At 46.8% G+C, this 26,513-nt stretch overlaps 1 protein-coding gene across 14 annotated transcripts in view; it reads left to right on the top strand.

The window, feature by feature from the left end:
• The window catches only part of abi3bpa (ABI family, member 3 (NESH) binding protein a), a 26,506-nt gene extending 92 nt beyond the window's left edge, over nucleotides 1-26,414 (top strand). The window contains exons 1-23 of one of the 14 annotated variants that reach the window (XM_030343307.1): nucleotides 1-483; nucleotides 7,233-7,412; nucleotides 7,952-8,020; nucleotides 8,142-8,274; nucleotides 8,969-9,150; nucleotides 9,398-9,444; nucleotides 10,377-10,428; nucleotides 10,859-10,924; nucleotides 11,133-11,207; nucleotides 12,581-13,276; nucleotides 13,510-13,587; nucleotides 14,085-14,375; nucleotides 15,717-15,782; nucleotides 18,200-18,277; nucleotides 18,841-18,960; nucleotides 19,478-19,567; nucleotides 19,972-20,181; nucleotides 20,918-21,023; nucleotides 22,576-22,655; nucleotides 23,732-23,761; nucleotides 23,930-24,088; nucleotides 24,704-24,826; nucleotides 25,269-26,414. The exon at nucleotides 1-483 is cut by the window's left edge and continues 92 nt beyond it. In XM_030343307.1, coding sequence (XP_030199167.1) covers nucleotides 369-483; nucleotides 7,233-7,412; nucleotides 7,952-8,020; nucleotides 8,142-8,274; nucleotides 8,969-9,150; nucleotides 9,398-9,444; nucleotides 10,377-10,428; nucleotides 10,859-10,924; nucleotides 11,133-11,207; nucleotides 12,581-13,276; nucleotides 13,510-13,587; nucleotides 14,085-14,375; nucleotides 15,717-15,782; nucleotides 18,200-18,277; nucleotides 18,841-18,960; nucleotides 19,478-19,567; nucleotides 19,972-20,181; nucleotides 20,918-21,023; nucleotides 22,576-22,655; nucleotides 23,732-23,761; nucleotides 23,930-24,088; nucleotides 24,704-24,826; nucleotides 25,269-25,384 — 3,162 coding nt within the window. In that variant the 5' untranslated portion in view covers nucleotides 1-368 and the 3' untranslated portion in view covers nucleotides 25,385-26,414. The remainder of the gene's footprint in view (nucleotides 484-7,232; nucleotides 7,413-7,951; nucleotides 8,021-8,141; nucleotides 8,275-8,968; nucleotides 9,151-9,397; nucleotides 9,445-10,376; nucleotides 10,429-10,858; nucleotides 10,925-11,132; nucleotides 11,208-12,580; nucleotides 13,277-13,509; nucleotides 13,588-14,084; nucleotides 14,376-15,716; nucleotides 15,783-18,199; nucleotides 18,278-18,840; nucleotides 18,961-19,477; nucleotides 19,568-19,971; nucleotides 20,182-20,917; nucleotides 21,024-22,575; nucleotides 22,656-23,731; nucleotides 23,762-23,929; nucleotides 24,089-24,703; nucleotides 24,827-25,268) is intronic. The other 13 variants (XM_030343308.1, XM_030343310.1, XM_030343309.1 and 10 more) reach the window with 13 other exon arrangements.
• Nucleotides 26,415-26,513: the final 99 nt, after the last annotated feature.

The following is a 26,513-nucleotide window of genomic DNA, read 5'->3' as shown; positions in this document are numbered from 1 at the left end:
GTCTCCTCCCTTCTGTTCTTCTGAGGTATAGATGGAGCAGGCACATCCAGCCAGCCCAGTCCAGAGAGCTGCACTAGTCCTGAGACCTCACCTCAGAGAAGTAGTCCAGCCACAACCACACACTCGCACACACTCAACCACACACTCAACCACACACCCTGAAAGAGCTCCAGGATCTTCTGCCAGGGCCAGTCGGTTTTGCCCTCCTACATATTGAGCAGCCATCCTACACCTGCTTATCTCGTTACTTTCCGCCTTTCACAAGACTTCCTTCCTGAGGGCTCCTGCAGACCACGATTTGTGAACCAGGAGCGTGTACGTCAGAGGTGCTGCAGTATTGGAGATCCTGAGCCGGGCAGACACTGTTGATGATGATGATGATGATGATGATGGGTCGCTCAAACAGCACCCTGGGGTCCCTCTTCCTCCTTGCGGTCATCGTCGTCGGGATATGTTCGGCGGGAGCGCCCATCAGGAGTAGAGGTAGGCTTCACCTGCATGTCCTGCCTAGAGATAGAAGCTAGTCGCTAGAGGAGACGGCTGCACACTTTCCTGTTTTGTGTGTTATTTGATGCAGCAGAAGAGATTTTTGGGATATCTAATGCATGCATGGGAGGGATTTTTATCTGAAAGTGTTGCAAATGCAAATGCACAATATTTTGCTCATAAGCCTTGTTAGATTCCATTTTGTATGCAAAATGTGCGATTTGCACCTTTCATTTGCACAAAACTTGAGTTTGCTAGAGAGAGAGAGAGAAAGAGAGAGGAGAGAGAGAGAGAGAGAGAGAGAGAGAGAGAGAGAGAGAGAGAGAGAGAGAGAGAGAGTGCTTAAGCATAAGGTGTCGAACTCTGCAAGCATGGCTCTGTTTATGGTCCATGTGGGTTACAGCACATTTCTCTTAAAACCTGAGCAGCACAGACCCACTCAGAGGCTGCTCATGTGTCCAACAAAACCAGTACCAGGCTGAAGGTCGGGGGTCACCCGCTGGGATGGCTTTCCCAGAAGTGTGCCTGATTCACCGACCAGGAAGACAATTTACATGCTTTACGAGTCTGTCTAATTACTTGTATTCACTGAGTCCCGCAAGCAGCGTCTGATGGTTTCATAAAGGACCTATCAAAGCTCTAACAGTCAGGCAGACATCCGGCTGGTTCTAATTAAACCGCAGACACTTTACATTATCCCCAGTTAATATACAATTCACAGGGACGAAGCAACAAATACAGATCCACTGTTTATTTTATATTGTAAAGGTGGAGGCTAAACGTGCAATGTAAAGCCTGTAATCCTTCCCCCGCCTCCCTCAATGCCCTTTGTAAGCAGACATGCTGTGAAACAGCTATAAAAGGGGGATTTATTTTACTACGCGGATTACACTGCATTGAGCTTCCCGTCTGATTAGGATTCTCACGACAGCCCTGGAAAACACCACATTTTCCTGTGCACTTTCCACATTACTGTCTCCTAATTATCTATTTTGCCACACACAGAGACACACAGAGACACACTACACACACACACACACACACACACTCACACACACACACACACACACACACACACACACACACACACACACACACACACACACACACACACACACACACACACACACACACACACATACATACACACACGCACATACATACACGCACACATTCACAAACACAAACACTCAAACGTGCTCATACACACACACACAAACACAGGCACACAAACACGTGCGCACACACACACATGCACAAAAACAGATATTTATACATATTTCTCTGGCCCTGGACCACTAATCTGTTTTCTGTGAGTTGAAGTCGGGCTGAGGGGAATTAAGGTGATTAGATGTTGAGTCTGTAGGGAGCGCTCAGTCTGTAAGGAGAGGCGGGCACAGTGGAAAAGAAGACATTGTGCATTTGGCGCTCCAGTGGCTTTCAGTGTGTTACTAGCAGACCTTGGCCCGCAGACAGTAACAATACGGAGCCCCGGGAGCTAGATGAAAGGGTGTACACATTGGGCTTTGAAGCCCAGCTCAAGGTCCACATCCAGGTGCCTAGATTGATACGGAGAAGTAGTTGGCGAGGCTGCCCTACGTCTCCATATTGAGACACACGATCTGAGTCAGGCCAGGCAAGTGGTGCTGGAGTGGTTTCAAGTGCAGTGTGTGAGTTAGTGCTTGTTCGTGATGTCTGGTGTTGTTGTGTAATAAAATCATCTGGGCCTGTATTCAGGGGACACATTTGAGGGGGGAAATCTTCCGGAGACTCTTTGGATCATTATGTTATTTATGTTTGCTGACACATAAATAACGTGCAGTTTTCATATGATATTGGGCAGTTGGCAAATTGCCAAAACGTACAGTACAACCATGGCAAATGTTACTTTTTCCCCTTATGGTGATTTTAGATTTTATACTTCTAATTGGACGAGGCCAAACCTGTATCTGGGCCAAACCTGGGCCTGTCAATATCTGGTGTAAACATATGCTCTCTGTATCTGGTGTGAACCTGGCTCTGTGTGAATCTGGTGTTAATCTGGGCCTATATATCTGGTGTTAACTGGGGCCAGTCTGTATCAGGTGTAAACCTGTAACTTACACCGGAGTAGATGGACAATATGAATGACGGGTGGAGCGGAGGAGAAGGAAAAGCGGATTTGGGGGATTTAGCACAAGGTGACGGCGGGCCAGCGAAGTGAAAGACGGCAGGGGGAAGAGACAGATATGGGCCAGGGGAGATTGAGTGGAGCTGGGGCGGGAGGAGAGGAGTGAGAGGAGAGAGGGGAGCGGCGGTGGAAGAGGCAGAAAACGTCATGAGAAGAAAACTGGGGAAACAGCTGTTGTCCGCCCGATTCTGACATGTGAAGATAGAGTGTGAGAGTAGACGGACCAGCCGCAGAGAGCAGCAAAGGCAGGAGAGAAGGCAGGAGAAGGAGCCTAAGCAAGGCTCCTGCCAGCTGGTTTGCGGCTGCCAGCTAAAGACCTCTTTCCCCCCCCACCGAGACGCGGTTCCGACCGCTACCATGCCGGTGATTATGTCACGGTGGCTTCACCGGACAGGTTGTTTGGAGGAGAACATTGAATGGAGGTATGGCTGGAACTATCAGTATTTTCCAGAGTTGAATTAAGACAGCGCTCGCTGGCTCTGGGTTTGGCCCTTTGATTTCCTTGTATAGTCCATGGAAGAAATAAATAAAAAATAGACATGTTATCCATACCAGGGGCTGTTAAAGAATCAGACAAACGGTTCCCCATTCACCTCTCCTCATAAAAAACAGCAACCTGAGATTGGCAGGACATTCCCAAATCTGTCAGGAATTAAGAACCTGTTAGCAGAAAGGAAGAGTGGGATTGTGTGTGTGTCTGCATGTGTACCTACGTATTTGTGGATGTGTGTGGGTCTATGTGTTTGTGCGTTTGTGCTTACATGTATGTGTGTGCGTTTTTGTGCCTGCATATGTGTGATTGCATGTTTGTGTGTGTGTGTGTGTGTGTGTGCTTGTCAATGCATGTGTGAGCTTTTGTGTGTGTGTGTGTGTGTGCGTGTGCATGTGTGTGTGCACTTGCACATGTGTGTGCATGTGTCCGTACATCTGTGTGGGTCTGTGTGGGTATGCGTGTGTGCGCTTGCATGGGTGTGTGTGTGTGTGTGCGTGCGTGTGTGGTTGAGGTTTGTATGGAGCAAAACACCCAGCAGGATGTGGGATTTAATTGCACGCTGTGGCTAAACTGACATAACTGCATTACTTTGAGACACTTGTAATTTCCAAGACGGCCTCCATTACTCCCACCAAGGTTCCTTTCCACACTGTCGGAATTCCACACGACCATGTTGCAAAACATTGAGAGGGCGTCCTGGATACTCGTGTACACACACATACACACACCCCCGCACGTGTGAACACATTTTGTTCTGATCTGACACATAGATAACCCTATTGACCCCCTCCTTCTCCCCAAGGACAATCCCTCACGGATCCAGAGCCAAGATGGCGTATTCCCGAGCACAGTTGCCGGCGCTTTCCAATTCCAAATCCGTCCCATCAAAACACTTCCTCCATTTCTTTGACAGTCGTTTTCAAAATAATCCGAAAAAAAGAACCAGGCAAATGAAATGTTTATTGAATTATGTGTCATGTTTTATTGTCTGATAGTCTTGTTTACTGGCAGATCCTCAACACATTGATGAAATCATGTTATGGCTGTTGAAGCCAGAGCGGTTGTTTCCATTGCAGTTCCACAGTGAGCAGGGAGCCCTTCTGGGAATACATAATGTATTTCACAGACATTCATCCATCCAACATTTTGAATTAAAAAAAGAGATTTGAATAGATTATCGGCTATGGATTTGTGAGGGGATTCAGTATTGGCTTGAAATTATGAATTCCATAAATTATCACTCAATTATGAGGGGATGAAAGATCATAATTAAAATGTGAGCTTTAAACAGTTTCCGTCTTCCCGTCTGTCTGCCAAGGGTCGTACTCAAATGTTTAACAACATGAGCCATGCAGAAGTAGGGAGGAACAGGGAGCAACACATCTTTTGACAAATTAGAGGCATTTATCCTGCGCTGTGAGTATGATTCAATGGAATTTACTGTTTAAAGACGTCCAACATTGAGTGATATTGTGAGGTTGCAGGGTCAATTATAGCTAAATCCTGTTCTGCGTGGGGACTAATCTATCCTGTCTACACAGGTCAGGGTCATGGTTAAAACGAAATACCTAAAGACCTGCGTTCGACAGCACCCCTTCCCGTACATTCTGGTCATGTGATGCAACGTTTTTTTCCCTTCCCGGAGATGAAGATGCGTGAGGAGCTAGAAGGGTATTGCAAAGTACGACTGCAATGTCTGTGTTACATCCAATTATATAAGCCACACCATACATCCTTGGCTGGAATGTACATGTTCTTTTCATGCCGCCTAAATGCAGATGGCCACCCACACCTGAACGGACACGCATGCCCCAAACACACACGTACACAGATACACACAGGCACACACACATGTACACACATACACGCACACACACACACACACACACACACACACACACACACACACACACACACACACACACACACACACACACACACACACACACACACACACACACACACACACAAATACACACACGCACACACACAAATACACACACGCACACACAAATTCACACACACACACACACACACACACACACACACACACACACACACACACACACACACACACACACGCACACACACACACACACACACACACGCACACGCGCACACACACAAAAACACAAACACAGATCTTTAGCGACTTCATATCCTTACAATCCTTTTGGATTAGCTTGTTGTTGATATTTTAGCTTTTTATCGGATTGGTTGTTGGACCCATAGCTGGACATGTTTTCTTAAGACTAATTCATCTTAGCCTGGAAATACTGATGCATGTTGCTGTCCCAAGTCAGGGAGCAGGCCCAGAGCCGGGGTGTGGGGCGGGATTCATATGGGACTCCGCCAGGGTTCGCTTGCGTTGGCCTTTTGCGAGCTCTGCCAGAAGTGTCCTCATGTTTCATGCAGTCGGAGAACTCCTTCCAAGGCACCAGGCAGCCACACTATTGTTTTGTTTGTGTGTTTCATTTGATTGGAACTATAGCAGGCAGCAACCAAACACATGCATCTTTTGATAGGAAACATGCAACTTGTCGACGTGCAGCCGGCACAGTTTTTCCAAATTGGAGTCTCCCCTGCTTTTCCACTGTCGCTCTTTGTGTGTGTGTGTGTGTGTGTGTGTGTGTGTGTGTGTGTGTGTGTGTGTGTGTGTGTGTGTGTGTGTGTGTGTGTGTGTGTGTGTGTGTGTGTGTGTGTGTGTGATTTTGGCCCCGCACAGCGCTGGCGTTCCCGCTGAAACACAGTTCCACCGTCTCCCTCTCCACTGAATAGTGAAACCAAGGTTACACGCAGCAATACAACGGAGCTCAACACAGCTCAACACACGAGAACTCTGCTATTATTATGTATCAAAACCTTGGAAGACATCCTGTAAACATGCCACCCGCTCACTTGATTGTACTTGGTTTATTTACATGTTTTGTATACACACGCACACACACATGCACGCAAGAACACACACCAATGCACTCATACATGCATGCATGAACGTGCACACACACTTGCGGACACACACACGCCCAAGAACGTGCACACACAGACACACACAGACACTCATAGACATGCAAACACGCACACCTTTTCACAGACATAAGTGCACACACATATTCACCCCCCCCCCCCCCCCCACACACACACACATTCCCACACACATGCACACCCACAAAGCTTTAAATATGACACATTTCGTCATAAGTTCTAAACTGACATTAATTTATGAGCAAGGTAGGCCTACTAAGAAAGTAATACTAAACTATTCTATCCGCCGCAAACTGTCAGCTTGCATGAAGCAGTAGGCCTACGCGCAAAGTGTTCCTGTCCTCATTTCAACTGTTTGATCAAGCGTGTGCAACTTGAAGTTGTTGTAAAGCCGTAAATTGTGGTCATGGTCTAACGCTCGCTGGGTAAAGGATTTCTTGTTTTATGACTGTTTGTATTGCCTGTCTTTGTGAGGTTTTGGTGGGGAATATTTTATAAAGCTTTATTGCCAATGGGGTTCAACTCTCCTCTGGCTGACCTCAAGTTCTAACCAAGTGTTTACAGATTCAATTTTATTGCTGCCTCAGGTCTGATTCCGAGGCCTGTTTTCAAAGGAGAAGCATTGTTTGTGCTAATAGGTAGAGAAGAGCATAGATTTACGATGCATGTTTGTGTTAAATGCCTTATATCTCTTATAATAACATTTAAACCTTTCTACGAACACAAAAACAAGCTGAGTACCATCCCCACCCTTGAAATAATGGAAACCACCAGTTAGAAATGCTTTCCCACAAATCTTTGAGCACATCAGAACCCTGAAACTGAACCCTGAAACATTGTTCAATTGATAAAACACTGTTTCCCTGGAAATCAAACTGAGCGAATAATTCCTTCTTAGACGTGATCCCATATTGATCTTTCCTGAATTATTTCCCTTACAAAGGACCATGTGATTGAACGTTTGTGTCACGACATGAACCAGGCATCCAACCAAAACCTTGGAATCACCATCTCCATTTTTCTCAAGAAGATAAAAACCTTGTCCTCCTCTCCCCCCTCTCTCACTCCCCCTCCCCCCCCCCCCCCCCCCCCATGCAGTGAGACGGCAGAACATGAAGGTGCGTATCAACGCCACTGGGGACACCATCATCATGAAGTTCCTGCGGCCCAACGCTGACACCAAGCTGGAGGGTTACATCCTGGGCTACGGCGGCAGCATGTTCTCCAAGCAGTTCATCCAGCTGCCGGAGAACGGACAGCCGTACGAGACGGAGATGGGTAAGACGGAGACGCTGATGCGAGGTTTTCACAACGGTGTGTGTGTGTGTGTGTGGGTGGATGTGGGTGTGTGTGGGAAAATCGGACAAGATGTATCCTGGTAAGCGTGACAAACGGGGGAATGTCCGTATTGCTGTAAAACACGTGCGTTGCATCTGAACCCTTTCGGTCACGGCTAGATTCTCAGCCTCCTCTGAGGGAAACGCATACCACACACACATCACACAAACAATCTACGAGGCCTGTGGCTCCGAGGCTCCTCTCTCCACAAATCCCTGACGTTGTGCCCAACATCGTCCAAATGTCACAGGCATTTTCCTCCGGTCGTGTCTTGGTCTTTGATCAGAACTTGGCAGCCACAGGCTCCTGAAGGAGATAGCCTATCATCCACATCATCATCATCATCATCATCATCATCATCATCATCATCATCATCATCATCATCATCATCATCATCATCCACATCGTCATGACCATCATCATCCACATCATCATCATCATCATAATCATCATCTTCATCCCTGTTTTGCCTCTAATAGATGCTGAGCCCAAGTACCTCATCGCTGTCCAGCCTATTCCACTCAATGACGTGAAGAAACAGTGCACAGGTAAACACCAAAGGCGCCCCTAAGGTTCCATTACCAAATTTACACAAACCAGCACTTTGTATCAGACATCTTGAGAGTTGCGTCTGAAACGGCATGTTAATCCTATCTCATCCTATCTCAGGCAAGGTACAAGTGGAGAAGCCACTGCATCTGGTCATTGGCTCAGTGACCCCAACGTCAGTGCTCCTGTCCTGGGGAACTCTGCTGAAGACCCCCTACGAGGGCAACATCATGAATGACTGTCTGGAAGAGGGGTGAGTTAACACACCCGTAAAGCACCACATATACACTCCTCAACCCCAGGAAAAACAATGAAAGAAAGAAGATGGCTGTAAAGGGAGGAAGGGTGCAAGGGCGATTGTGTGACTTGTTATGTACGGTTCTGATATCAAGCATTGAGTTGCATTGGCGTAAGGTGGTGTTGGTCCATTGGACTGCGTGCCGGCCATGGACTGGAGGTGTAGGGTGGGTTTGCGAAACGGGATGTGCCAACCGAATATTAAAACCACACCACTGTATGGGCATTGGCTTCAATCTGTTTGCAATGTGGGAGCATGCAGGTGTTATTGTGGCTGACTGGAAGTATGGATCTTCTTGGCTATCAGCCTATAGGAGTGCACAGTGCGTTTAGAGGTTCTCTTTAAATAATCCACAGAAAACAGATCTTCCTTTCAAAGGTTCTATTTAGTTATCTATGCACAGAGAAGTTTGGGAATAATACTTGACAGTTGGCTTGGACATGCTAGTTTCACCTTTGTCTCCTGCACCATTGAAATATGGTGCAGGAGATAAATAAAGTCACAATCACTGTGACAGCCAAGAAAACTAAACCATGTGTCCCAAACTCAACTCGGCCATGATCCTACATGCGGTCAATTCATTATAAATCTATAATCTGACAAATCCGATGAGCTCATTGCTTTACCGATCCATTATGTCTTCCCCCAGGCATTACACGGTGCGTTATCGTGAGAGACACAGGAAGTGGAACTACCAAACCTGCCCCACCAGCGACACAGTCATCGATAACCTCAAACCCAACACAGCCTATGAGTTTGGTGTGCAACCCAATGGGCCCGATCGGCCCGGAACGTGGAGCAAGCCAGTCATCCACAACACCAACATTGGAGGTATGCAACCTCAGCTCTCTCACATAAATATTGTTGGGTTTGTGGTGCGCCGTAAAGAGAACCAAAACAATTTCTGTTTATTTGTTCAGGCAATTCACAAGCAAAGCTTAAGCCACTCTTTGTATGAGTCTCAATTGCTTGTCTTGATCCTGACGGAAGAGATGTTTGAAATGTCGTGCTTTTCATTAATTCCCCTTCTTCCTGTGAGTTCCACCACACTCACATTCTTTTGCATTGTTATTTCCAGACAAACCTATCCAGAAACCCTACAAACCCCGTCAAGTGAAGCCTACGGTATGTGTTGTTTTGAAATGGGAAAAAAAGTCAATTGAATCCTATTGGTGACTGATACCCTTTTAAATGTTATGTTATGGTGCACTTCCTCCACCTCACCAAAGACAAGATCTCAGGTCGAATGACCGTGAACAACCCACATAGACAGAAGAACTGCTACAAATGCTGTGTAGCAAAGCGACTTACAACCATTCATACACACATTCACAATCCGACGGTGGAGGCAACCATGCACGGCATCAGTCAGTTCGTCGGGAATAGTTAGGGTTAGGCGTCTTGACACTTAGGAACGTTGCTTATGAACATCTCGACACTCAGCCAGGGATAGAACTAGCAACCTTCCGGTTGGAAGTCAACCTGCTCCACATCCTGAGCTACGTCAGTCCCTGTGAGTGTAAACCTGAGTGTAATGTGAGTCCGTCCCTGTGAGTGAGTGTAATGTGAGTGTAATGTGTTCTGAAGGATATTCTGATCATTGAGTTTCCATTCAACTATTGCATGGAAACAGCGTGAGCACAGCCAGAGTCGAGGTACCCACGGCTGGCTCAGCGTCCGACTGGAGTATTTAAAAGGAGGGACAAAGACGGAGCGAAAGGACCTCTGGCGACAGGGTTTCCGGCTGTGCAATGTGGTTTGGGTCTGGTGCCTGTGGCCTCCACGTCCGCTCGTTCACAACATTGGCACTTTCGAAGGAAAACTGGGATAACCTATTCCTGATGGTTGCGTTCAGGCGTTTGATGGGATGTAGCAAGCCATTGGCTTATGTAACACAGAGAAATTGGCGCACGGGGACGGAACGTCAGTTGTGAAAAAGTCAAAACCTCTCGATATGGTGATAGTGGCACTTACTCTGAGCCGTTGACAGATCGGGCCTCTCGATGCGTTACAAACACTGTCTTCATCACTGTTTTTTTGTTTATCCTTTCCCCCAGCAGAAACCTTTCGCCGGAGGCCCACGCGCCTTCCCCTTCCCGCCTCGCCCTGGTAAGCCAATAGGAAGCTACTCCTGATGTCGGTCAATCTCTCTGAACCCAGTTTAACACCAGCAAAGTTTTTACAGGCCTCCGGGATTTATGGCTGCTCAGAAACGTCGTTGGCCCTTCTCCTCCGTGTCCCCCCGCTATTAGTCTGTGCGCTGGAAGACTTCTGAGTCAATTTGTTGTTTTTCAGATAAGGCCTCATCCTCCTGATTTTTATTTCACAACCTTCATCTCATAGGTTGGCTGGATGTGAGAGGCATGAAGCCTTACGCTGACATTGTTTGTCTGAGATAATTGGCTTGACTTGGAAAAGTCATTTTTTCTTCACAGCACTTGAATCATTATTTGTGGTGCCCGTACATGGAATATGTTGCAATGCCTGATATGATATGTATTATTGACGTAATAAATCTCTTCCATGTTTTACTTCTCAGTTCTTCATAACAGGACCCAGGGCAGGCTGCCTGTCCCCCGGAAATTAGGCCCAAAAGCAACCCTTGGTAATGACGCCTCTGACCTAAAGTTAGGCTTACAGGTTTATAAAATGTTCTTCCACTGTTTCTGACCTTCCTCGTGTGTGTCGTCCATCAATCTCCGTCTCTTTTCTCTGAATATACCTTTGCAGGAAATATGCAGGTACTTTTTTATCAACACCAAATTAAGTGAAGGACACACTCCATATAACATAACATATGTTATACTCCTCAGCTCCGACCCACGCCACTAGACAGAATTCTCTGTCTAACCCCGGAACCACAAACCCTCTGCTCAAACTGCTCATGGGTAAACATTCATGGTGTTTTATTTGAAGCACTTTGCTGGCGCGGCCGTGCTTAATCACAGGCTTGGCCGATGGAGTCCTAAAGTTTGCCTAGTCGGACAGCGCTGCATGAGCAAGGTTGGCATGCCCTAATCAGGACTTTTCTGTGATGCAAGCGGACTGCTTTAGTAGGTTCATAACGAAAACCCAAGCATAGGGCGGCTTTTGTTGCACAATATTATGGCCAAATCATTGTTGTAATTTTAATGGCTCATGGTAGCAGTTATTACTGCCCATGTGGACATATACGACGTGTACTCCTTAGTGATATAGTGTCAAGGCCAGGACATGTTTGTTTGCCAGCATGAGGTGCAAAGCAAATTCTATATTTGAATACAGATTAAGACCTATACCAAAATCTATGAATATGGTAGAGTTATTTCACTAGTTTCCAGTATCTAATAGATAGATAGATAGGTAGATAAGATAGGTAAATTGCACTTCCAGCAGCAGCAAACAAAATGTTACAAATGGAATAAGAAATCTGCTGCTTATGTCCGGTATGTTATTTTTTCCACCCATGAACTCATCCTCCCTACGTCGTTATCTAAGACAGATACCTTTCATTGTCAGACATTTTCACATTTAGCGTTAATGATCATTCAGCAACAAGAACAAACACTTCCATAAATGAACATGGTGGCGTGTTGATCTCAGTATTCCTTAGCAACCTTACCACTTTCCTAAACACACACAACAGTCATATAAACCTTATAGGGCCATAAAAAAGAGTTAAGGTACCGATGGCCTAGAACGCTCCGTTGCTTGCACTGGTGTTCTCTGTTGGCTTTCCCTCTCTGCCTTACTCCTTAGTTTTTCCGTGAGGAAAACCTATGATCAGATTGAATAATCAATCTGGAATGGTCCATCAAAATCCCAAGGCAGGTGATCAATAAGCAGCCATTGAGCCTGATGCTTCAAGGCATCCTATAACCTCATGGATTTGGATACCATTCCTTCACTGTTGCTTGGTAGCTGAGCTCCGCAGGGATACTGTTGTATTGTTGTTGCATTGGAAACTCCTCCATGTGGGCTGCTTGCCGTCTAAATGGAACCACTGCTATCAGTCTCATGCCATAGAGAAGTCATTGTCTAACTTACTGTTTGCTCCAGGAAAAGTGCTGAGAGATCTCAAGCCAGCTGCTATTGGCCTCAACATTTATTGCTTTAAATTTGTGCTGTGCTCAATTATTATTTATATTCCTGCTTTTATCTATTTTTAAGGCACTAAACCTTTTCTTTTCCTACTGTCATACAGGACCTTCTATGTGATATATTATCTCACTGTGCAGTATTATGCCATCTTGGCGGTACTGTTTTCTTTTGCACAACCTAGGAGAAGACCACTCCAGATCTGTCTTCCCTCCTTTCTTGGATGTTCTTCCAGCTCCCAGAGTCCTTCCTAAACTCCCCCTTTCCACCACTATCGTGTCTTTAGTGCCCAAAACAAGTGGTCCTGTCCAGCCAAAGCCCCTTCCAACTGATGTCAATACGCAGACCACCACTCAAACCCATCCTCTGCAGAATCTCAGACCACCTCCCCCTAAAATCACTCCCCAGTCCAAACCCCGTCCCCATGTTACTCAGACCCAGGCTCGAACCAAGCTCCGGCTGTCCCTTGCGTCACTTCCTCCTACAAAGACCAATCACCAGTCCCAAACCCCCAGCGTCACTCATTCTATGCTTCACAATAAGACCATGCCTTGGTTTCAAACACAACCCCTGCCAAAGACCAAAGCAGGGCCTAGGTTTGAACAGAAACCAAAACAAGTCATTCAGTCAAGGCCCCAGCAGGCTCTGCCACCCAACCCCCGGGCTAGACCCAAGCCACAATCCCCACCAAAGACTAAACCCCAAATCCTACCCAGGCTAAAGATCACACCCAAGCCGCAGCCACAAACAAAAATCCAACCCCAGCCCAAGGCAGAGACTCTGAAATCTCACCTCAAAAACCTTTTTCCTCGGCGTCAGTCTCAGGCCACACCACAAACCCGGCGTCCCAGGGTCAACCCAGGACTGCGAGTCCCAACGGGTAATGACCTCTTCCCACCAGTGATGTAACAGTCATAACTACATGATCAAAACATGTTTGTGTTTTATATTACCGTTGTCTTCTATGTGTTGGATTGACATGTTTACGTTGTTCTAAGCTATAACCAACAACCAACAAAAGTTACATGATGATGGTCTAGGTGCCTAATTCATGAAAAGTGTTGTTTTAAAGTAGGCCATTTCAGATAAAAAAGCAAATTTTCTTCCACACAGCACCTAGTCATCACGAGGTGGGCAAGCCTCTGCCGAGACCCGCCCTGGCGGCCGAGAGTGCCAGTAGTAACAAGCAGGGTAAACATGATGACACGCTCGCCCCGTTACATGTTGTCATCGGCGCACACGGGACCCCCTGCGCTTTCCGTGGTCCTTCCAACTGTCCGTCAACGTGTTGGATGGTCCCCCTGCTTCTTCCCCCCATTGCTCCATCCTCCACAGTACATTGTCCCCACCGCCATTTCCACTACCACCATCCATCCTGTTTCCATCCCTGTCTCTACTCTGGACCCAGCCACATCCACCCCCCCCCCCCCCCAGGGGATCCCCCAAGCTACCATGCTCCAAACTCTGGCTCTGTCTCAGCCTTTCGAAACCCTCACCCATATCACTCAATCTTCATTCTATCCCTAATCTGCTTTTGTGCGTTGTTGTGTCTCGTTGTGTCTCCATCAATCACCGTTTCATTCCATCCAGGTCTGGTAAGAGCCGCTCTTGGGAGCAGATGTTTCCTAACCCCCCCCCCCCCCCCCCCGTCTCTCCACCCCCTCAATGTGTCTTGATGTCTTGTCTAGGTACCGGCTTCAAGAAACCCTCAACTGGCGCCGTACCTCGCACCACCACCACCACCACCACCTCCACCACCACTACCACCACCTCCGCCCCCACCACCACCTCCACCACCACCTTCACCACCACCACCACCGCCGCCACCACCACCAAGAGCCCTACCACGCGTGTCACCCCGGCAGCCCGAAACACCGGCCAGTCTCGTGGCAGGGTGGCAGCTAACCCCGCCTCCCCTCTAGATCCCCGCAGGCCAACCAGGGTGTCCAACTCCACCCACCGCTTCAACGTGCCCGGGGGTAATGGAGCATATGTCTGTCAAACGTCTACCTCATCCACCACTATGTCACACCCTGTCTCCCCCCTTTTTCTCCACTCTCTCCTCCAGCGTTCCCCGGCGAGGTCCTCATGCCACACCTGAGTACACACAGACGGGCGACATATCCACACACAGACTCCACTCACACTGCTCGCACGCACGCATTCGCACACACAGACATTTACCATTCTGAGAATGTTTCGTGCTGGGCTCACAAAGTAATGAAATGTCTGCGATTTGGATTATCGCAACTCTGTCGGTGGCTTTGATGTTTAGCTTTTTCAGGGGCAGTCTGCTGGCTGTGAGGATGGGCCTCTGCCTCCCGTTTCTCCTTGGTTCTCCCCCGTTTAGCTGTGTGTATTTTCTTAATGAGCGTCCATGAGCGGTTCTCCAAGGCCCACGTATGCGGTGTGAGTTTAGCACCTTAATCTGGAGCCGCAGCGGCGTGTCTGGGGTCAGGATCATTAACATGATTTACGCTCTCGCTCATGCTGGCCTGGCGGGATGTCTGGCCAGGACACACCGCATCTGCGCCAGGCTTGCCAAGCCAAGCAAGATGTAGCCAACACCACCACCAGCGCCAATCTCCCTCTGTCCTTCTCTCTCTGTCCATCCTCCCTCTGTCCTTCTCTCTCTGTCCTTCTCTCTGTCCTTCTCTCTGTCCTTCTCTCTCTGTCCCCCCCTCTCTCTCTCTCTCTCTCTCTCTCTCTCTCTCTCTCTCTCTCTCTCTCTCTCTCTCTCTCTCTCTCTGTCCTTCATCTCTCTGGCCTTCACTCTCTTTCCTTCTCTCTCTCCTTCTCTCTCACACACACACACACACACACACACACACACACACACACACACACACACACACACACACACACACACACACACACACACACACACACACACACACACACACGCGCGCACACACACACACACACACGCACACGCACACGCACACGCACACGCACACACACACACACACACACACATAACTGTAGTAAGACCGGCAAACTTTGTAGCAACAGCAAAGTTCCACAAAAATAAGAAAATAAAAAGGCTCCAGAGGCCCACCAGTTAATAAACAAAGTTATAATAGGGAAACCTGGAACACAGCTTCCCAGCGGTATTCCCACTGACAAAACCCTTCAGTATTGGGGAAGTCACTCTGTGAAACCTTTCTTTGTTCTCTGACTTCCCTCTCAGCGGGCTAAATCCTCTTAAGCCCACACCTCACTCGTTGCGGGGGTTGTGTTCTTTAACCGCCGATGGGTTTGTGTGTGTTGACACACAGAGACGCGTGGGCCTCTCCTAACAGAGCCTATTCTCTCTGCAGCCTCCGGGGAGCGTCACAAGGGCCATGCTATCCCCAAGCCCTTCCTGTGGTCCAGAGATAAACTGGGTAAAGATAAACTAACCCACCATCATCATCCGAGCGTCCCTCACCAACTAACCCCTTCCCTCTGAGAAGGGACCCATCCCCCCCCCCCCCCCCCCCTCATTCAGCCGACTCAACTGACATTTTCCTGCTCTGTGATTTGGCAGCTTGCCCTCTTTCCCAGTGTGCAGCCATTCTGCGTTGTATTTTCTGTGTAGCGTCATTATTCTATACTTGACTGAGACTGAAGCCAAATGTTTTCCTCTCTGTCACCCTGAGTTTTGGCAGACACCTGTCCTTGGAGCCCTTTTTTTAGCCCTGCTGGAAAAATGGACGTTTTCATGTGGTTTGCCCCGTTTGGCCTGTTTTTTTGCACGGCGCCCACCCCCACCTCCCACCCACCACCTCCCCGATGTGCCTCAGAGGTTTCAATTAATGGGTAGAGAATTAAATCAATCTCTAATAGGAGCGTAACCTACGTCTGGACCACATGGCGTTGTGGTGACTCTCTCTCACACCCCTCGCATTCATTGCTTGTGAGGGATATTTGTGCTTCAGTCCCATGTCCCAGCTGCGGTGTGTGTGTGTGTGCGCGGTATTTCTGGAAACTTGGACGGTTTCAGAGGTCTTCAAGGAGCCGCACGGCTCGCTGGAAGCAGCTCTACAGAAAGATGTATATATTAATACCATCTCGCCAGTCCACCCTATGCTCCATCGTCACTCGCATCTTCACCTGATTCATCTCTCTTTTCGTTTTTATCCTCCGATGACTGAATGATTTCGTCTCATTCTGAAGTGAAATGGAAGTACAACAAGCAACGGCGAATGAATGTTAGACATTATTTATTGTTGCAAAACACTGAACTGTACTCCGTAGATCTTTTCTTTTTCCTTCCTTGGAAGCATTTGAGTTTCGAGGCCTTCTCAGACGACCAAGTCCCTCATTAAAACCATCCATGTCTCTGTGATGCGTTTGTGAACCCCGGGTATTTTTCGAAGGGGTACGGTTTCACATCTTCCCGGAAACGCCACGGATCTGACAAGAAGCAGAACCCCCCCCCCAACTGCTGTTTTAACCCCCACATCAAAGTGCGATAACATTGTGCAGATCAGACCTGGCACCACCAGAGGCAGCGCCTCACCGACCGCAACTCTTAACCCCCGGGCCAAAAAAATACCTACCGTCGGAATAGTTTGAGGTAAAGCAGAGCCTTGCCAGGCAGCACGTCATAGCCCATGCACATCACATCGACTCCAGCTTGGATCTCAACTCTCCCGTTCCAGTTGTGCATGACAGTCGCTCCTTTTTAGGTCTACTCTCAGTTTTGTTTCTTGATCATTCCGTTCGCTTTTTGACTGCCTTGTGATTAGCGGTACGGGGTTGGTATATTAGTACCTGTCTAAGCCATTAAATTAAGTCTTTTTCTCTCGGCATATGGTTGCCATTATGCTAAAGTCGCTCCATGTGTGATCCGGCAGCGTGCTTGAAATGTATAGTAGGTGGTAATCAGCGAGACATGCTAGCAGATGCAATCGGGGTTCCTCTTGCTAGCTTCAACTCATCTCTCGAGGGGGTTGGTGCCAGAAATCACTGATTTATGCTGCATGGAGGTCATGTCCAGCAGGGTCCAAGGATAAAATAAGCCAAGGGAAATATTTATGAGCTGACAACGGCTGCCACGGCTAATTACAGTCTGCAGAGACTAACGATGGTCTGAGTTAAGATAATTTTTAGTTGGTAGGACCTCTGTCATAGGAGCAGGACAATATCTTCGCAGCCGAGAAGTGAAACACGCACAGGAAATCTCCACTTTCCATCCTCCAACAATGGATGCATTTGCCGAGGGCAGAATCGACCTCATCATAGATTTGGAGTAATGATCATGTCTACTGCTTTTAAAAAACAAAGCAAAGTAACACTCAATAGATCAAAGAAGGAACAATACAGATTTATTATTTTTCAACATATGGACAAATAATAAAAGTAGCTACAATTTAATAACCCTATTGTAGGATTTTCTTTTTTATATATATATTTCTTGGCTGCAATATTTAGAATTTTGCAGTTAAGGCTGTGGTTGTTTTATGGTTATTAAATATAAACATGGTTTTCATCAGGGCTTTTCATAGACATGTGGCAGGTCACCACAGTGACACGTTCATGAGAGACCTTTCACCATTTCACATAAAATCTGTCTGACTTTGATGTACTTTATTGCTGCCTGCATTTGTCTGTGTTTGCATACTTTCCCCTGATTCATCATCACCCAGCTCACCCCAGGCTTGTTCATCCCACCTAATCCACCATCTCTGAGAATATCATTGCACGCGTCTACCGTGCAAAAGACATTCCTCATTTTCAACTCTGCATCTCTCCTACAGTGCCGACCGAAATGCCTTCATTTGTAGTACCTAACCCTATAATGGACTCTCTTTCCCAGGCTCCCCTCCGATTCTGCACCCCTCTCTTCCTGTCAGCAAGAGACCAAACCTGGTGGGGAAACCCAGTGACCACCATGGTGAGGTTTACCACCACAGAAGCATTAGGAGAAAAACTAATTTAGAAATGAGATATTTCTCTCTTCTTATTTCAGTAAAGGAAATGTATTTATTCACTTCCCAAATTGATATTGAATACAATGTTTACATGATGATTTTGCTTCAATTCAAGGCTTGCTATTGGTTTTTTTATGAACAGGTTTGCTGAAGCTTAATGTCCTTGTGCATACCCTTATTTGTTTCACTCCTTTCCTTCTTCAAATATTTGCTTCTGCAAATATTTGCTGTAATACATGTGTGTGTGTGTGTGTGTGTGTGTGTGTGTGTGTGTGTGTGTGTGTGTGTGTGTGTGTGTGTGTGTGTGTGTGTGTGTGTGTGTGTGTGTGCAATCATCCTGTGTCTTCTCCTCTCTCAAACCGCACAATGCTGGTTATGCAACGATTGACCCCTAATCTCTCCCGCCCCCAGGGACAGCGTGCTGAGTTCCTGTGACGTGCATAGCGTTCAAAGCGGTAATGCATGGACAGCCCCAGATAGCAGTGAGCTGATCTCTTATCCTTCCCGCCCTCCTCTTTCCCTTTAGATAAACCCATGGATCTCAAGCAGGGCGAAAAGGAGTCCATCCTAAAGCATTTCCCCCTGGTGACGGCCAAGCCCAAACAAGAGCGCAAAACCACAACCACCTCTTCTCCAGCATCTAATGGTACTAGTGACCATCAATGACTGTGTCTGTTTGAGACCTACATACATGGTTTCACTGTAAATTAGTCAATTAGTCAATTAGACATGGTTGAAGGTGGACAATTGGTGACAGAGAGAGAGAGGGAGAGACACAGAGAGACAGAGAGACTGAGGGAGAGAGACAGAGAGAGACAGAAAGAGACAAAGGGACAGCAAAAGAGAGATACAGTGAGTTGAGAGAGAGAGCGAGAGAGAGAGAGAGACGGAAAGAGACAGAAAGAGACAGAGAGACAGAGAGAGAGAGAGAGAGAGAGAGAGAGAGAGAGAGAGAGAGAGAGAGAGAGAGAGAGCGAGAGTGTGCTAAAAGGATAAAATGAAAAAAACTAAACGAACAAGGGACAGGTAAGACAGCGAGGGAGCGAGCCAGAGCATTCACCACTAAATGACCACTCAGCGGTGCCAAGGCTGTAAAAGAAGGAGCACAGAGTTCCAGAGCACGTCCAACCTCACGCCAACTCTTCTCACACATTTCCTCTCAGTCACCCGGTTTGATATCTCAGAGAACTCCACCATATTCCGCTCCCAGCCTGCGTCGGACGTCGACGCCATGGGCAAGAAGCGCTTCGTGGGTGAGTTCCGCCCCCCCCCCCCCACCCCCACACTTACATTTATATGCATCGGCTCCCACATACATCATTTCATCCCAATCAGCCTCTGCCTGCTATATCAATGTCTCCGGGGTTGTGTGCTCATCGCAGAACACTGAGCTATAAGCAGTCTAGTTGCTGCGCCTCATGGCTGTTTGCACATTCAGGACCTTTTCGAGATATCATCAAAACCTTTCAGATTCTCATTATTTTATGTTTGAATGAAAAAAGGTTCCTAAAATACACACTGCTCCTACAAGTCTCTCACAGACTCATATGCAAATCAGGCAACCACACGTAGGGAACCACTACTTTTTCTGAATCAACCATAACTTTTCTTTTGCTTTTGGTTGGGTGGCCTTCCTTCCCCTCGGCCTACGCCACAGCCCCCCATGTGGTCTACAAGACGGACAAGAAGCCGGACGAGCCCTGCTCCATCACCAACTCCCTCACCTTCTTCCCCGACGAGGAAGCGGGCGAGCAGAACGCCACGGCGGCCCCCCGCCTGCCCCCCACCAACCTCACGGTGGTGACGGTGGAGGGCTGCCCGTCCTTTGTCATCCTCGACTGGGAGAAGTCGGACAACGCAACCAGGGGTACGCTCGGGTGGTGGTCACCGTGCACAGTGTGTGTGTGTGTGTGTGTGTGTGTGTGTGTGTGGGGGGGGGGGGTTGGGGGGGAGGGAGGAGAGGGGGTGTGGAGAGAGAGGACAGACAATGGAGAGGAAATGGATGTTTTGAAAAGACAGTTCAGACTGTTATGACGGGAGGTGATGTTTGGACTTTGGCTTGGTTTTCTTGAATGCAAAACAAACCCACGCACACACGCACGCACGCGCGCACACACACACACACACACACACACACACACACACACACACACACACACACACACACACACACACACACACACACACACACACACACACACACACACACACACACACACACACACACACACACACACAGACAGGGACACAAGTACAGCCGTTTCCCATTGAGGCCTCCTCACACAAGGAGTTCATCAGAGCTGGTTAGCCTTAATGAGGCTGTAATGTATCAGGAGGTCTTTCATTCATTCATTCATACTAACAGCGTGTCAGAGAGGAGGAGGCCACACTTCAGGATGCTCCAGGCTAAGTCCCTTTTGGTTGGTCCTGGATTAATAGCATTTCGCCTAATGTTCCCATCCCTCTTGAAACAACGAGGGTGCAATCTACACTTAACCTCACATCTGTACGATGCCGTTGGGTCTTTGAAGTGCCAGACCTCCCTGACTCATCTGCGGCAATGTTTGCGTCGCTAAACACACTGGTGCCTCTTTTTGGTTCAGAGTACAAGGTGATCTCCACGACTAAAGGTCCCCATGGGGAAGAGGTGTCCATACTGACGACCAACCAGACACACACGGCCGTGGAGAACCTCAAGCCGGAGAGCAGGTAAAACACACACACACACACACACACACACACACACACACACACACACACACACACCCACACACACACACACACACACACACACACACACACACACACACACACACACACACACACACACACACACACGCTACAGCGCAGGAAAGGGCCATGATCAACTTGAAGCTGGTGATGCCGCGAAACGTGTTCTAAAGTGACGGACAACAGGATCTACAAACGTCAAAGAAACTTGACACATCACAGAGGGATGCGTCCACTTTTGTGTAGATTGCACTTCCGCAGAGCGGGAAAAGCCGTAAGCTCGTTTAGCTGTAATTAACCGTAACTTGAATGCACGGTAATTGGTGACTGGCTTGGACACATGAGTGTGCGGTAATTGGTCACCCGCTGGACTCCGTAGCCTGGAGGGTGAATAGACACCACCTATTACAGCTGCCTAAACAGGAATAGAAGGAAATAGGCTGAAATTCTGTGAGATTGCAATGGATTAATGGCAAATGGAATCATTTAGCACTTAATGTGCGCCTTGATAAGCCTTAATAACATCATTAGAAGTTTGTTTGTTTTCTTATCACTTTAAGATTGAGACACAATGAGCATCGCCTTCATCTCCATCGGAAAATCCCCAGGTTTCAGGTAGCTTTCTGAAGAAATGAAAGTTGTCCGTCCCCCTTGCGTTGAATTGCGTTGTTACCAAAATTAAGATTGAAGATCAAGTGTGGTTAAGAACTCGGACTGATAAAAGTTGCAGTTGCATACTTCAGCCAAACCCCTTGAATAAACCCTGTATATTCTTACAATGTGATACAAATGTGTTTTATCATTGCATTACGACGATGCACTTGAAACGTTCATTTAAATAATGAGGTTAACAGTATGTCATGTCAACACATAAAAGGGAGATTCTTGCAGAAACATGCTGACTTGATATGGCCCTTTTTATGTTTGTTTTTTTTACGACCAAAGGACTAGAGCTCATTCAAATACTAAACTTTTGTTTTACCATTTGTTGAGTAAAACTAAGGGGATTTCTACACAAAATCATAGTAAAACTGGGTGGAGTTTCTAAAAAGTGTTTTTATTTCATTACAGTCGGCCCTAGCTAGCATCTGGGACTCCAAATTCACCAGAACCTTCCTGAGGTCCCAGTATGCTGGCTCAACAGTTGCCAGTACATTTGAAAAGAGCACATGGAATAGTCATTAGGTCTCTACGTGCACACATCCACATGTGTGCACGTGTGTGTGTGTACTGAACTATAAAAAAAGCAAAGTGTCTCGTTTTCTCACTTTAGGGGATGGGAGTAACCCAATCTTAAACCCACAAAAACCTACGGAAAGCCACTAGCTGTTCCATATTTCACATTTCACTTAATGTAACTATAAATGCCTGGAAGGGATGTGTGCCTGCCTACACAACATAAACTGAGAATAAAACATTTTCAATGGTATTCCAATGAACTCAGGATGGATATTGTGTCTTTGTCAGTCCATTGAAGTAACAATATGTGATCTGTCTGTGTTTTCTATGTGTGTCTGTTTTTCCCCCTCAGTTATGAATTCACCGTGTTGCCAAATAATGAGCATGGATCTGGACCGCCCAGTGAGCCTCTTCGTTTTGAAACAGAGTCAGGTAGGTTGAAACCGCCGGTGTCACGTTAAAATTGTACCGGGGGCGAAAATTGTACCGGCCTACGTCATCAGTTGTTTACATCTTGACAACCTGCCTGGCAACAAACGACGCGATCGTCTGTTGCCGGGCAGGTTGCAAAAAACATTCGGCTCATGTTTCCAAAAGACGAAATAACATAATACAGATAACGGATCGCTAGATAAAACTTGTTTTTACATTATATTTGTATTGTATTTAATTGTTTAACCGAATAGCAACAGACGACGCGATCGTCTGTTGCCGGGAAACAGGCGATCGCCCCCGGTACAATTTTAACGTGACACCACCATCCTTTTTCCCCTCCCCGTGTGTCATTTTCTGGACCACACCAGAGAAAATCCCTATTAACTGGAGCTAGCTGCAACAGTGTACCTGGGCTTACTCCTTCCAGAGTGCGCAGTGAGGGCTCTCTGTGGAGTGCTCATAACGACACTCTGATTAGTGTAGCTTAGCATCTCCAGAGGTGAGCATTTACGCTGTTGTGGGGTCTAATGATTTCAACATGGCCGAGTGGTTTCCAGAAGAGGACTGCCATTTGGGGCCAGGCCGGCTGATTAAGACCCAGGGGTAACTTGGGCTTGCCAAACATCTCCTCTGGCTCATTTAAAACACATGCACACACATCGCTTAGGCCATAGTCACCTGACCTACATTTATTAATACTGTTAATCCCCTAATGAGACAGTTAAAAACAGATGCGGACCAACAAACATGCGATAAAAGCTGATTGTTATTCTCTTGCGGACACATCCTTCTTTAGAACACTTTGTCTTTGTTTTACTAGGGCCCAACAACAAACAAATAAAAGCAGAGTGCCTGGGTTAATATCGGCTGGTCTTTTAACAATCAAACCCCACATTTTGAAAGCTTACATTTAATGCCAAACAGGCATTGATTCTGAGAAGCTAATACAAAAGCAATGTTCTTTATCAGTGGAATTAAAGAGTGATTCAAAGAGATAGTGCGATTGATAAAAAAGGGGTTCCTGTTACTAACTAACTCATTGCTCTTCCACTCTGTGTCTCTCCTGTGTGCAGCCGACCCCAGGGTCAGCGAGAACGTCTCAGGTGAGTCCCCTCTGGGTTATTATTTATGGGGTGCCCGTCATATAACAGCAGGGGAAAGGTGTTTTAAGTCTCGGGGCTCCGAGTATGGCCTCGCAGATATGCGCCTCTTCGATAGAAGATCACATTTACAGGTTGACCTCATGTCTGTCTGTCTCCTGTGCTCCGCAGGGAAAGACGCCATCTGGACTCAGTTCCCGTTCAAAGCCGACGCATACTCAGAGTGCAATGGAAAACAGTACGTGAAGAGGACCTGGTACCGCAAGTTTGTGGGCATCCAGCTCTGCAACTCGCTGAGATATAAAATCTACCTGAGCGACTCACTCAATGGTAGGTGTGTGCTGCTGAGACGTGGACGTATCATCAGGGTGAGCCTTTCTACATATGATAAGAAACTAATGGATGATCCAAATTCCCTAACATCTTCCTCCTAGCCATGTGAATCCATCCAGATATTCAAGTGTGCGTTGTGCAATGAATATCAGTCTGGGCGTGGCTGGGCAGCCATTGATATCCATATATGGGTGCAACTTTATACTGTTAAAAAAACTCCAGCCATTCAGATTAAACACGTATTCGACACACTTTTTCTGTCTTTGCTTTGGCCGACTCCAGTTGGAAGTAATCTCTTCTCCTCTGAGAAAAAGCCTTCTGTGTATATTTGTTAATCTTTTAACATCTTTATCTGGTTTACCTTAGATGAAATAGCTTTGATCTCTCCCGTCGATTTCTAAGCTTTCCTCGGGTGCGGAGGAAGGTTTTATATTCTGCAGACTGGAGGGCTCCTTGTTCATCCTCTAAACGCCCCTAGCGCTGATTGGTCCTATCACTCCTTAAACTCTTTCAATGTGCTCGAGGCCTGAGTACTGATCTGCAGAGATAAACAGAATGTGAACTTGTAAGATCCGGATGGTTTCTAACAAAGCTATCTTCCTCCCCCATTAGGGAAGTTCTACAACATTGGAGACCAGACTGGACACGGTGAAGACCACTGTCAGTTCGTAGACTCCTTCCTGGATGGGCGTACCGGCTCACAGCTAATGGCTGACCAGCTGCCCAGCAAATCAGGTAGGTCACACTGTGACGACAAAAGGAATTGCTCCTGGGCTCCTCATAGAGAATGTGAAGTTACGTCACGTTGGGGGCCAACTTGTGGCCCCAAGACAGAACCAGCAGTATTCTGTTCCTGCAATAGAGGAGGGTGCACTTTCAGTAGTATTTTGGTGGAATAAATCTGTAAACGTATAAGCAGGTACTATTTAAGGTATTTAAAGCTATTAAACTAAGGGGACAAACAAGGTTCCTAGAAATGCAGTCCAAGTAATGCAGAACTAGGACTGCGATCCAACAGAGGCCTCTAAACCTGGAGGGTTCACCATAGTGTTATAACACTGCGTTACGTCAACTTTACATATCCTATGTACAGTTACGCTAGCCTAACTGTAACTGTACATAGGTAAATAGGCTTAAGGGAACTTCATGTGTCTCTCTCTCTCTCTCTCTGCACCAGGTTTCTACCGAGCCATGCGCCAGGAACCTGTCCACTTTGGCGAGATCGGCGGGAACTCCCACTCCACCTACGTAGGGTGGTACGAGTGCGGAACGCCCATTCCTGGAAAGTGGTAAATTCAACGCAAGGGGGACACCTTTAATTTCTCCTGAAAGCTACCTGGAAGTTAGGATCACATCACCGACAGAGAGAGGGAAGAGGGAAGGGGGGGGGGGGGGGGGGGGATGGAGAAAAATAACAAAAGAGTGGCTTTAGTCAACGCACCGGTTCACACAGAGGGTGGTGGGCCGCGCTTTCTGGTTGCCATGGACACCCCGGCTATTGTTGGTTGCGTCTGCTTTAAGCGGAGCCACTCTCCGGTGTGTTGACGTGTACAGGAACATTCAGTGTGGCGGGAGTCTGTCTGGTCCGCACGGCCCTTCATTTCACTATTTATCAAACATGATGTCAGGCTATGAGAGGAAACTTCTAGCGTTTCCAAGTGAATATTAAAATATGATCTGAGAGAGAATGTTGGGAAGCTGGCTCCCATAATGTAGTTTGTATAATATAATTTATCAAATAATTAACGTTAAGTGTATCATCGTGCTGCCTTTTGAGACGAGACAAACAAAAAACTGTTCAGCCGTACATGCATGACATTTTTGTACACACACAAAAATGTTGTCATTGATTGATTGTGCATTTAAAGAGAACCTAATGTACTCAGGCCTGTATTATATTCCACAAAACCTTCTGCTGGCCCTAAGGGAGTATTAGCATTTGCAGTTTGCACTGTTGTTCATTTGTGTATATGGTGAAGTAATGGCAGTGTTCAGTGTGAATTTCAGGTCTTCCATGTCCTTGCTGCAAACAAATTGTATTAATTTTAAGAAACGATGTTCCGTGGGGTCCAAATACAATGTATTTTTTTAAGTTTTCTACCAATGTACGCAACCAATATTACATTATTTGTTTGTACCATTTAATGATTTGAAATAGTGTACATACATCTTTGGATTGAGGGGTATTAAAAGAAATTGTTTTGCCTACAATAATAACAAATCTGTTTGTGGAATTTGTTTTTTCTTACGTTCATTACAAAAAATAAAAAGATATCTTCAATTCGGGCATGGATTTCTATGCTGTTGTTGGAGTTCAACCTCATACGTACAGGAGGATTTTTATGGGGGTAAAAAAAACACTTTGTTTCAAGTTGACAGACCATACACCTAGGCCTTGTATATCCATATACGCCCTCCTATG

This window comes from Gadus morhua, chromosome 20, assembly GCF_902167405.1.
Source record: "Gadus morhua chromosome 20, gadMor3.0, whole genome shotgun sequence".
NCBI classification, from domain to species: domain Eukaryota; kingdom Metazoa; phylum Chordata; class Actinopteri; order Gadiformes; family Gadidae; genus Gadus; species Gadus morhua.
This window is presented reverse-complemented; position numbering and strand designations above follow the sequence as displayed.